The sequence below is a fragment of the Maylandia zebra genome, linkage group LG20 (assembly GCF_041146795.1).
Source record: "Maylandia zebra isolate NMK-2024a linkage group LG20, Mzebra_GT3a, whole genome shotgun sequence".
Classification (NCBI taxonomy): domain Eukaryota; kingdom Metazoa; phylum Chordata; class Actinopteri; order Cichliformes; family Cichlidae; genus Maylandia; species Maylandia zebra.
In genome coordinates, this window is record NC_135186.1 from 20873917 (window position 1) to 20887459 (window position 13543).

Consider the following 13543-nt stretch of genomic DNA (forward strand, 5'->3'; position numbering starts at 1 on the left):
ATTAGTTGTTGTATCGTGAAAGCTAGGGCTGTGCGATATGACCAAAATCTCATCGTTCCGATAACGTTTTAACCGATGCATGAAACGATAAATTTTTAGACATAAGTTGTTTTCTTTGTGAGTATTTATTACACGGCGTGCTGCAGGGAAAAGCCTGTTCTAACGTTTGAGTCTAAGGTTTATTTTTTAGCATCTGGCGGCTCTTTTTTACTTCTCATCCGTAAATAATCTGCTCTTTCACGTGATTCAGTTTATTTTGAAAAGTCTCAACAGGATCTTGAGCTTTATTGTGAAAGGTTTATGTGGAATATAAACAAGCGGACATGCGATGGTTTTACCGTCGTTGTTGCTAACAACAACGCATAAAAACAGGCGCTTGTCCGTCCGTAGTGTGGTTATATTAAATATAAGAGAAAGAGAGAACTTTAAGAAATTAATACAGTGACCATCAAAACGATGAAAAAATATTGCCGTAAAGAGTTTATTTTGCGACACCACGAAACAAACGATAGCGTAAAATGAAACGATAGACGTTTTTATATCGTCATCCGATATATATGGTTATATCGAACAGCCCTAGTGAAAGCTATGGAAATGTAAATGAAAATGTTTATCTTTAGATTTTAGAAGAAAATGAGTCATCTAACCTTTACAACGGGAAAAGTATTTGTTAAAATGAAGCCAGCTAAGTGAGTCCTTTCCATAAAAATTGAAAATTAGGAAAGATGGGAAACCAACCTGAGATTTACAGTAAATAGTTTTGAAGCTAAGAAACATTAAATCACTTTTAAAAGCCTTGTACATTCTGTGAATAGTCAATGCAGATATTTCATAAAAAACAAACTGCTAACAGAACCCTTTCTTGTTGTCTTTATAATAAAACAGAACTTACTTGGTCTTAGTGGAGGGGCCAGAGAGCCACATGTGGCTTTAGAGCCGCAGGTTGAAGATCCCTGGCCGAGGTGCTGTGGAATATTCAATTTTCTACATGTAGGTGACAACCTATGAAACCAAGCACTTAATTTTTTCTGAGACAGCTACAATAATAATAATGAACATATATAATTCAAAATAGAATCATAGAGACAAACTGGGTACGTGAAAAAATAATAATTTAGGTATACATGAATCACTTCACATGTAACTCACAGTTTTCCACAGAAAAAAATAAAAACTTTAGCCTACCATGTGTACGTTTCTGCACTGGTAACAAAAGAAATATCAACCTTTCCACTGACTAAATTGGTTTACTAAAAAAATAATAATAAAACTTAATATGCAGCAAGCCTAAAAGAAGTGGACAGTCTTCTATAAAAGTGGTCCACTCCACAGCTGCTGAAACTCACTGCCACAGACACTGTTGTTAAACAGCATAGGCTGTAAGAATTAAAATCGTTATATCTCAGAAACCGTAGCAGCACAAACACTAATTTTACCTGCACAAATCTACACAAACGTAGCACTAACCACTCCGCCTATTTGCCTTTATGTTTCAAGTGGGTGGGGGGGGTCAGCTTCACTCTGCTCACTTTCTGGCCGACGATCACTTTTTGACACAACACCTGGAGCTAAGGGGGCAAAACAATCGCATGAGTGCTGCTGTTTGACTGAGGAACAATAAAGTAGTCGTGGTAAGCCAAGATGACACTTCATGATAAACAATATATACGCTGTGTTTTTTCCTGAATAGTTTCGTCACGTTTACTGTCTAAGGACAGCGCTAGCAAGCACTCTCTGCTTATGACCAAAAAATAAAAAAAAAACTAAACAGAAACAGCCCATTGGTGTTGGTGGAAAAATGCACCATGTCGACCAATCAAAAATGATATGGTAATATTACATTTGGTTGTTTAGGAAGAGGGGGAAGTTTAGGAGTGACCGCGAGAGAGAGAGAGAGAGTTTTGAAATGTGAGAGATTTGTGACGTTTAGCGTGTTTGGAGTGTGTAGTTAATGTGTTGTCTTGTGTAGTTAGTGTGTAGTGTTGTGGATAGTTTTGTGTTGTGTGTCAGAACAATGAGGTGACTGCTGAATGAAAACAGGATGAGTGATACACCTGCTGCTGTCAGACCTGCAGGTATCAGGCTGTGATGTTCTCCTTTATAGTGGACAGGAATATTTGGAGTGGCACAAATAATTTGTGTGGCATCTTATTGAATGCAGAACAGCTGATTGTTATGTAAATAGTTTGAAATGGTTATTTAAAAAAATCAAGGTAAAAGGTAAATGGCTGCAAATAACTTTGTTTGCAAAACCTGTGCATAGGATTTTAAAATTGACAATTTATATTTACATTTAAAGTTATGAAATATGATTCATTAAACATGTTTGTGGTTGTTACAGTAAAAAATATAACTTTTTCTTCTCGGATTTTATGTTTTTTGTCTGATTTTAGATCAATTGTGTTAATACAGTATGTCAAAATGAAAACATAACTGCAAATTCAGACACGTGAGGTTGTGCTGAAAAGAATGTTACCAAACAAGGCAAAGTAAATAGTTTTTAATGTGAAATGTAGAGGAAACATCAAAAGTAGTTAAAAATGGCCAATTAAACTAAAGTAACAAAATAGTTTCTTTTCAAGTAATTAATTACTTTTAGAATCTTGTAACTCAGTTACTAACTCAGTTACTTTTTTTGAAGAAGTAACTAGTAACTATAATGAATTACTTTTTAAACGTAACTTGCCCAACACTGGTTTTAGGAAATGCTTCTGAAATTTGATTTTGGTCATTTTGCCATTTTGCCCAATCATGTGTCAGCTAAAGGTCTACATCAGCAAAAGACCAGCTGATCTCCAAGAAGCATAAAGTTAAAGATGAAACACTAAGAAGCAGCAAGCATGGGCGAACAATAGAAGTGATTTTTTGCAATAGAAATATTTAGTTTAAAACTTTAGTGTAAAACCATATTTTTTTTATCATCATAGTAATATGAAGGAAATGGCCCAATGTTTTGCTAATATATTGTAAAACTACACGCAGTATAATCCAGCTATGTCAGCATCTTTTGTCTAATACTGAAAAGTATTTTTGTTCTCTTAATGTTGTGATTTTTTTCACTTTTGTTCTCATTTTCTTTTAAATAAAGGAACGAAAGTTTTATAATATTTATCTGTATTATATGTCTTGATAAAATATTGCATTTACTAATTTCTATATTTTATGTTTTAATTAAGCATTGTGAATGACATATAGAATCTGAGTCTTTAAAGTTAACATATTTCCATGTTTCCAAACTCAGAGCTATACCTGTTCAGAACATACTACTACATTAAAGTACTAAGATTTAACAACTTCCAATATAGTTGAACCTACACTTCAGACTAGACCTGAGACCAAATGATTGGATAAATGGTTAGACGAACCCTGTAGGAAAATTCTTTGTCCAACTTCGTTCCAGGTTTTACAAATTATATGCGCAGCCCAGCAGGGGACATCTTCAACCCAGATCACTACAGCGTGAACCAGGACATGACCCAGCCCCTGTGCAACTACTTCATCGCCTCATCACACAACACTTACCTGATGGGTGATCAGTTAATGTCACAGTCCAGGGTGGATATGTATGCCTGGGTGCTGCAGTCTGGCTGTCGCTGTGTGGAAGGTTAGCATGGACTCATACATACACTCACAGTACACAGGTACAACTTAAATAGTGTCATACTCTTAAAGGCAGGCAGTGGTCCCAATTTTTGCATTGCCTTGTTTGTTTAATTCAACAGTTTACAGAATCTGACTCAGACAACACTGTAACACCAATAATGTAACAAGCTGTGTTCTTAATTTAGCCTGAGTATTGCACTGTCTTGACCTTTACGGCTGGGGCATTGTGTTGACACACCCCTCAAAGCTCCAGACCAGCAAACTACCAAAACTAATGCTTTTATTGGAGTGGTTACACTTGCTGTGTATTACGTGTCAGAGACTTTGGGTTTTTGTAGTATTTTTTTATTTTTTATTTTTTAGTTAGTCATTAGTCATCTGGGTCAGCTCTGTTAATAAAAGGTTACTGATACAGTCTTCTTAGTTATATAAGATTATATTAGTGTGTAGTGTAAACTCACATTCAGGGTGCTGTGTGTGAACTTGCCTGCAGGCTTCACTTATCTTAGTTTTGTCATATAAACGAATAAATGGTAATTAGGGAACACGTTGTCTTTTAAACTCTATCCCATCATTGTCTTGCTTTTGTAAGTTTTGCACATTTCAGTGCCAGCTTTGTCTCTTCTTTGCTGTCCACAGTTGATTGTTGGGACGGTCAGGACGGTGAGCCCATTGTCCATCATGGCTACACCCTAACCTCCAAGATCCTCTTCAGAGATGTCATTGAGACAATCAACAAGTACGCCTTTGTCAAGAATGAGTATGTTTGCTCTCATTCATGCTTCCATAGTTATCCTTTTTAACTGACTTGCACTGACGACCGGGTTGTGCCAGTGAAAAAATTGCCAAATCTTCTCTGCTAATGCCAAACACCTTCTGCTGCTATTGACTCTTGTTTTGAGAGTCTGGTACCTCAGGTTCTGATTATCTGGAGACTGTTTGGTACCTTATTAGCAGCACCTGTTAGCATGGACCCTGCTAAAGCAGTCAGATGGTGCATGCCATGTTCAATTGATCTGGATAGGGCCTGTGCTATACAGCAACTTCAAAATGGTGTTCTGCAAAACCAACTTGCAACTATTACCATCTCCACATTGAAGGCTAAGTTCCATACAATGATGGATTTCAAAGACAGACCATGAAGTTGGCAACGCAAGAGGACGACAGCACAAAAAGAGTTTCCTCATCAGTACTCGTGCTCTCTACCCTGACAATCTGGAACAGACTGCACAAAGCCTTTTCAGTCCGATAGAGAGGCCTGCCATGACTGCCCTTCTCCATCGGGGCCTGATTGCACTGGTGCTGGCAATGTGTACATTTGAACCTGGAGATGTGGAGGAACCTTATGCTCAGCAATGAGTCCAGATTCTGGCTATGGCAGTTGGACTGTAGAGTTAAGTAGAAGACGTGGAGACTGCTATGCTGATTGCTGCACTGATAGTGTAACAGCTTTTGCAACATAAAAACAAAGCCACACCTCTTGGCATGTAACACCCCCACCCATTAAGAACCAAACTTGGGGTTTGGTGACATATGTAAATAGCACCGCAGAGTGTGCTTCAAAGTTTTCCGAACCTTTTTTGTGACGAGAACATAGTTCTGAATAATCAGTGACCAACGCATAGGACGCTGGTTGTGATTATATATCCTAGAGAGGAAAACCAAAGGGTGGTGATCTGTGAACTCTGACTTGACTCTATATAAACTTCAAAATGTTGCAACGCCCACAACAAAGCAAGTGTCTCCTTTTAAATGGTAGAATACCTGAGCTGATGTTCATCAAACTTGCGAGAGAAGTAACTCGCAGGATGGTCAATGCCCTGGGTATCCTCCTGGAGAAGCACTTCTCCTGCCCCAACTGCGCTGGCATCTATTTCCAGTTTGAATGGGAAAGAGAAGTTAGGAGTAGACAAGACAGGAGTGCAACAAAGTAGGCCTTTAAGGCTTTCAAAAGCTTGTTGGCAACCCTCAGATCAAACAAAAGGCTCTGAGGGACTGATTAAGTCAGTGAGAGGGGCAACAACAGAGGAAAGATTTTTACAAAATCGCCAGTAATATCCTGTTATCCCAACGAAACAGCGCAGTTCCCTCCTAGTGGTTGGTTGGGGAACTCCTTAATTGCAGAGACTTTGGCATCTGCAGGGCACACATTTTGTAGACCAACCTGCTGGCCAAGGTAGAGGACACTGCCTCTAGCTAAGTTGCACTTGGCAAGGTTCAAAGCGAGGGATGCATTTTCTAGGCTAGTGAAGACTTCTTTCAATGTAGCCGTGGGGGTTGCCCAGTCACTACTATACACAACTATATCATCTAGGTATGCTCTACAATTGGGGATGTTTCCCAAAACTTTGTTGACCAGTCTCTGAAAGGTTGCAGGAGCATTACAAAAGGCATAACTGTGTACTGCAGGAAGTGGTCAGGAGTTACAAAAGCTGGAGGAGTTTACCTTTCGAAAGTCAGTGCAGAATCTTGGAGTTCCATCTGACTTTGTGTCTAAGAGACATGGTGAACTCCAAGAGCTGGAGCTTGGCACTGCAAAGCCATTCTGAAGAATATACTCAACTTCCTGTTTTATGATTTCCCTCTTTGCTGGGCTAACCCAATAAGCGCGCTGTTTGATTGGTGTAGGTTTAGTCAGCAACGCGTTTTATAACAGTGGTTTGAGATGGGACGTCATTGAACAGAGATGGGAATCCCAACATGAGTGTTATGATATCATTGCTCTGTTCATCAGGAAGGTGGGACAGGTATTGTGATAGTGTTGACAATATCAGGGAATTGCCTAGTCGAGCACTTTGAGGCTCAGCACCCCGTAACACCAACCCTTCTTCATCTTGAGTAGCGTCCACCTTGGAAACAGAAGCCATTGGGAATGTAGCCACTTGTTCTTGGGCCACCTTTTTGTGAAGGTTCACAAGAGCTGTACAGCTTCATCATGTTGACGTGACACATTCTAGTAGGACGTCTAGGTTTGGGGTCTGAATAATGTCGTTGGTCTTGCTGAGGTTTTTCTCTACAACATAAGGACCAGACAATTTAACAGAACGAGCTGAGCCAGGATAAGGCAGGAGAAGGAGCACTTTGTCACCTGGCTGGAATAAACGGTCGACTGCCCTCTGCTCAAAGTGTCTCTTCATCTTTGCTTGTGAAGCGGCTAGTGCATTCCTTGTTAGGTTAAAGAGGGCTTATTCCCTGTCATTTAGTGTTCTGACATACTCCAGAAGGCTCTTGGTGTTGTCAACCGGATTAGCCAGCCTCTCTTTAAAAACCTTTAAAGGACCCCTCATCTTACGCCCAAACCCCAGTTCACCAGGACTTTGGTGCCTAGAAAAGCGCTATGTTAATGCAATCCATTATTATTATCATTATTCAAAGTCTAATGAAACCTCTCTGGTGCCCCCTGACTCTCAGGATGGTAAGGACTAGAGGTTATGTGTTCGATGCCTAATGTTTCAAGGGCTTGGTCGAATACTCTCGACTTAAAGTTGGTGCCTTGATCTGTTTGCACAACCATTGGTGAGATTCTTTTCAACATTTGGTCTGCCAGAGGTTTGGCAACAATCTGAGCTGTAATCCTCTGTAGTGGGATTGCCTCAGAAACCTAGTTGAAACACACATAACCGTCAACAGAAACTGGTTTCCAGTTTTAGATTTAGGTAAAGGCCCCACACAGTCAACAATCACTTTTTGAAATGGCTCCTCTACTACTGGGATAGGACAAAGGGGAGCTGGAGGAATTATTTCAGTTGGCTTGGCAGTTATTTGGCATACATGGCAGTATTGAACAACATCCGATTTCAGTCCTGGCCGGAAAAAATGTTTCAAATGGAGATATGGAGATGAGACTCTGCAAACAGTGGCCCATATTTCCACAGTCCGGGACCAAATGTTACTCTCCAAGATGACAATGTTTGGCTCCGCAGAGCGGGGTTTATTAGACACTACCTTCAGAGTTTGGAAGTGGAGAGGATGGAATGGCCTGCCTCCAGTTCTGCTAATACATAACAGAACCATACTGGCTAACTCACAACAAATGCTGGTTGAATAAAGTGATGCCATCCCATGGCAGTGGGTGACCCAGCTGGTGACCAGTATGAGGAGAAACTGCCAGGCTCTTATGGTTGTCTATGGTTCTTCCACATGCTACCAATATGTCTTGTTTCTTCAGACTTCAGTCATCCAATCCAGGAAACGACACCAAACAAGTCAATAGCAGAAGAAGCTGTCTGGCACTGATGGAGAAGATTTGGCAAGTTTTTCATGGGCGCAACCCACATACTCAACTTTGCTGCTCAACCCACCCACTGCTAAATCCACTTTCCTTGCAAATGTAGCACCAATGAAGGGGAAATAAACAGGCTTTCCAGTGGTGTAAGGTTTATTGCCAACAAGAACTGTTATAACTAAGAAACACAAATTGTGAAATCAAGAAACAATGTGAAATCACATTGTTGTCCAGAATATTTTTTGCTTTACTCTCAGTATTGAACTATAATGTATTAGACTTCCAGTTTATCTCCTATCAATTAGCATACAGACTTCTGCTGTTAAAATTGATGAATAATTTGTTGTACATTTTTGTGGTGTGATTACTGTTCATCACTGTAGTAGCACCAGTTGTTGCTGATGTTGAAGAAATTCTTCTCTGGGCCTGTATCCTCCCATAAAGAATGTTATGGTCCATGTATAAAAATGTTCTCAGTTCCTCCACCAGGCCCAGAGTGGCTTTCTGCTGCAGTGTGACCGTAGTGATCTCCTCTGTCAACTCTGTGGCTTTTTAATACCATCACCTTACTGCGCTCTTGTAGTGTTACCCTGGAAACCTGCCAGCTAGTTTGCCAACTAGTATCCTGCTTACAAAATATTGTGAGGACTAATAATTTAAACTAAGTAGTGTTAAAATGGGGTTGGTATTAGTCCACCAGCTGTAATCCAAAATTAAACCTCAGTAACACAACAAATACTCCAAACCGGATACAGAGAGTAGTGTAAACAAAAACAAACAGGCATCGTCAAACAGTGAACAACACTGTTACACAGCCATGTATGTGCCAATGCTTTGCCATTACTGTAATTTACAGTATTCTTCCACCTGTACTGACGGTAAAATCAAGAAAACTCAAAGTGTGAAAAGTCTGAAATAATTAAGCTGTGCTGTAACAACCAGCTGACACAGCCCTCTTTCTCCAACCTGTGTGATTGTCTGCTAGCTACCCAGTGATCCTGTCTATAGAGAACCACTGCAGTGTTCCCCAGCAAAAGAAGATGGCTCAGTACCTGATTGAGATCCTGGGGGACAAGCTGGATGTCTCCAACATCAAAGCTGAGGAATCTGGGCAGCTGCCATCCCCAGAAGCACTCAGGGGCAAGATCCTTGTGAAGGTAAAATCCCAATATGGATGTTTGAAAGTGACAGATTTTCTTTGGTGTGAGGAAGCAGTCCTCCGGCAATTATCTCATCTTACTGCTTTTATTATCCAGAGTCTGAAACTCACAGAGTAACTTCAAAGGTATATGATATAATGGGGTGATCAAAGTAGTGAGACAGAAGCAGAGAGTGACATATGAAGCCAATAGAAAGAAAACAAAAATCACTTTGGACTATTTGTGTGTGTGTGTGTGTGTGTGTGTGTGTGTGTGTGTGTGTGTGTGTGTGTGTGTGTGTGTGAGAACACTAGATGGTAGCTGGATTATTATCTGGGTGTTTTTGTTATTGTACAAAAATATCTTAAGTGCAGACTCTGCAGATAACTGGTTGCAGGTGCACTTCTGGGTCATGAGCTACATTCAGATCTCTGAAAGCTCTGAGGGATGAAATGTTGATAGAGATGTGTTTCCCTCATTTATTATCAGATTAAATGTAATTTATGACAGCTGAGATGGATTGCAGCGCCCTTACAACCCTTAATAGAGTAGATACACAGAAACTGCAGTAGCCTTCAGAGCCAGCTTTTTCTTCAGCAGTGGAGTCTTGTGTGATGCATACAGGCCATACTTATTGTTTTCTTTGAGACAAATGTGCCTGCTGATTCCAGGTCTTTCTGTAGCTGTCCACAAGTGCTCCTCTGATTATTCACTCCTCTGTCTGAATCTTGCAGGGGGCATGTGGTCGTGGCGGGTTTATAGTGAAATTATGTTTTTTCCTCTTCTTCTGGATTATTGCCCCAACAGTTTTCACTGGAACCTGGAACAGTTTAGAAATTATTATCAGTATGTTTTGCAAAAATAAGGTTGTAAAGATCTTGAGAGAGCTCACTGGTTTTACCCATCATGAGATGTTTCTTGTTAGACACCTGGTTAATGAGCCCCTTTAGAAATAGTTCAATACTTATTTCATATATACACCAAAACAAAACAGTATACAGTATATACTGCATGCTTTGATCTGGAGCATGTATCAGAGGGAGCGGCAGGAACAGGTTGTGACCATGGTGTGATGGTTTGCAGAGCTGATGTCTGTTCGTTTCTCGACTCTTGATTTGTACTGAATGAATTTGGCAGCAGTGATTTTTTTTTTCTGCTGTCCTCACTGTCCTCTATAGTCTGTCCTTGTCCTGTTTGGTGGCTGATCCAAACCATACAGTGATGGATGAGCAAAGAACTGACTGTGTTATTGCAGAGCACAAATGTTTCAACAGCTTCTAAGACTGGTTGAACTTCCTGAGCTGGCAGAGGAAGTGGATGCTCTGCCAGGCCTTTTCTGATGATTGTGTCTCTATTGGGGGACCACTTCAGATCCTGGGAGACCGTGGATCCCAGACACCTGGAGGTTTCCATAGCAGACACTGTGCTGCTGTGCATGGAGAGGGGTTCCTCCTGAAGGCCACGGTCATTCCTACAGTTCTGAGCGTATTCACCTCGAGGTTACTCTGACTGCACCACAGAGCCACACTCACTGCCGTCCTAGATGAGTCTAAATGCTGTCATGTGATCTGCAAACTGTACTGTGTACAGGGAGAAGAGCAGAGGAGAGAGGACACACCCCTGGGGCGGATTGGTAAACCTGCAGTGAAACTCACTGAGGTCGTCCCACTGTGGTGGGATGGTCATGTCCCGGAGAGCGCTCTACACTGACGCAGCTGAAAACCAATTTTTCTGCTTTTCAGACAAAAACCAAATTTTGGGGCAGTCCTTTTCAGAACACGTACTCCACCTGTCTGAAGTTCCATCCATCCATCCGCTTCCGCTTATCCTTTTCAGGGTTGCGGGGGGCGCTGGAGCCTATCCCAGCTGTCATAGGGCGAAAGGCGGGGTACACCCTGGACAGGTCGCCAGTCTGTCGCAGGGCTAACACACAGGGACAGACAACCATTCACACTCACATTCACTCGCACATTCACACCTAGTGGCAATTTGGATTATCCAATTAACCTATCCCCACAAGCTGCATGTCTTTGGACGGTGGGAGGAAGCCGGAGTACCCGGAGGGAACCCACGCAAACATGGGGAGAACATGCAAACTCCACACAGAAAGACCCCGGCCTGATGGTGGAATTGAACTCAGGACCTTCTTGCTCTGCGGCAACAGTGCTAACCACCGTGCCACCGTGCTGCTCTGTCTGGTAACATGAGGCAGTACTGAAGTTATTTAGGTTAATTAATTAATTAACTAGGTTAATTTAATGTTACTTTAACTTACTTTGAATTAGGCACGTTTTAGCCACAATATCCAATTAACCTCCAACCCAGTGCTCTACATTAAAACCACCATCGATGTGTATACTACATTGACATGCACATTGTGATCATACTATATGGTGAATATCTCTTCTGTGTTAGAATATAAGAATCTCGTGTGATTTATTTTGTCCACTCTGACAGGGAAAGAAACTTCCTCCCAACATAGACGAGAATGCAGAGGAGGGAGATGTGTCTGACGAGGACAGTGCTGATGAAATGGAGGATGACTGTAAGCTGATCAATGGGGATGTATGTACCTATCTGGTATCTATTTGTTCAGTCTAGCAAAACAATTTGCGTCCTTTTGTCCAGCTGATGAAATGTGAGGTATGCTTGTATTTCTTGTTGCTAATGCTTCATGTCCCTCTCCCATTTTGCACTGGTTCCTTAATGATATCCAGATTCTGATCTGACTATATGTATAATTCATATTATTATGCAGAGTCTTACTCCCACATCTGAAATGTGTTACATCACTAACATGAATTATGTAATGTTATGTGTCGCTGCATCTTTGCTCCTTGTTTGAAATATGGGTTTCTGCATGATGGGTTTTTTCCCCCCGTCTGCTCAGACCTGGTTATCGTTATCAAAGTATTCTTACAAATGACATAATGCCTGTCAACCTCAATGAACACTCATAATATAATCCTGTCGTTACCTCCTAAGACCTGAACTCTTTCATGGCATGCATTTTTAATTTATCTTTGATATTTGAGCTGATTGGGACCTGATGAATGGAAAAACAAAGAATTACCAGATTTTTCTTTTTCTTTTTTTTTACCTGATTTTTGTTTCTAAGAACAATGAGAGCCACATATGAGGATATTTGTTTAAAATTTCGATAGAACAGTAGCAGTATAATGTCCTTGAAAGTGGCTATCAGGCCCTTGTAGAGCAAAATTTAGTATTTTGGTCTAAATAACCCAAAATGTGATGTCCACATATGTGGACGCCAGGTCCTAGGAGGTTAAAGACAGTATATAAGAATGACATTTTACACCACATCTGGAATGGGTTATATCACTGACACAGTTGTGCTCTGTGTTATGTAACATGATGAAACCTGACCTTTGGACGGCCTCTGGAGGAATGCTGCTGTGCTTTCGCTTCCTGTTCTTTCTAATCAGACAAATAAGGCCATGATTCTCTGAAAACAGTATTTCTTATAAATCAGCAGTATAATGCATCATAAAACAGTGTAATGATTTCACAATCTTTAATCCAAGGCATAATGTGGTCTATATGATTAGAAGTATAAGGTGGCATAAGATAGTATAATAATCTCACAACTCTAGGATGTTGATTTAATCAGTTAAGTAGCAGCCTGGGTTGTTAACAAGTTTCAGCATGTGCTGATGGAATTAACAGCAGGTTAGTTTCATTAGAGGAGCAACAATGAGACTACCCTCTAAACAGGAATGGATGCACAGGTGGAGGCCACTCACATTCATTCTCTTCGTCTGTTCTGAACGTTTTTCACTACCTTTGCATTTGGCTAGGGTCAGTATCAATACTGGTAACATGAGGCAGTACCTGGACCGTACAGAGGTAGCACAGGTAGTCCGACTCCTCCAAGATAGAACTTCAGCATGTGCCATTCCCAGAAGTTTTCCTTTATCTGCCAGCACAGTCTCAAGACCATGGAGGAGATTCCAGGAGACAGGCAGCTACTCGAGGCACTTGGACAGGGTCCTTAACCCTCAGCAGGAACAGAATCTGCTCCTTTATGCAAGGAGTCACAGGATCAGCACTCCAAGAGCTACAAACTGACTCCAGCAAGCTGCTGGTGGGAATGTCTCTGACAACACACCGTCCTCTAGTGCGCCCTGTGCTCACTGCTCGGCACTGTGGAAAATGATTGGCATTGTCTTGTGGTGGCAGGTCCACTGCTGGTGTCCTGTGCTTTGTACATGTGACAGATATGAAAGGGTCTGGAGAAGCTGTGGAGAACATTATGCTGCCTGTGACATCATTCAGCATGATCAGTTTGATAGTGGGTCAGTGGTGGTCTGGGGAGGCATATCCAATGGAGGGGCCCACAGACCTGTATAGGCTGGGCAACGACACCCTGCTTGTCACTAAGATGAAATCCTGGGACCTGTTAGACCCTACATTGGTGCAGTGGCCCCGGGTGCATGAACATCCTCGTGTGTTGAGAGTATGCAGACAGTTCCTGGTGGACGAAGGAATTGAATGGGCGTTTAACAGCCAGCATGTTCGGCTGACCTAAATTCAGTAGAACACCAGAACTGTTTTC

The 13543-nt window shown here is 41.3% G+C and overlaps 1 protein-coding gene across 1 annotated transcript in view; it reads left to right on the forward strand.

Annotated features, from left to right (window-relative positions):
• The window catches only part of plch2a (phospholipase C, eta 2a), a 70462-nt gene that overhangs the window by 36596 nt on the left and 20323 nt on the right, over nucleotides 1–13543 (forward strand). Inside the window, exons 7-10 of the mRNA XM_076878073.1 lie at nucleotides 3401–3604; nucleotides 4243–4363; nucleotides 8814–8985; nucleotides 11425–11532. Of these exons, the coding sequence (XP_076734188.1) occupies nucleotides 3401–3604; nucleotides 4243–4363; nucleotides 8814–8985; nucleotides 11425–11532 (605 nt within the window). The remainder of the gene's footprint in view (nucleotides 1–3400; nucleotides 3605–4242; nucleotides 4364–8813; nucleotides 8986–11424; nucleotides 11533–13543) is intronic.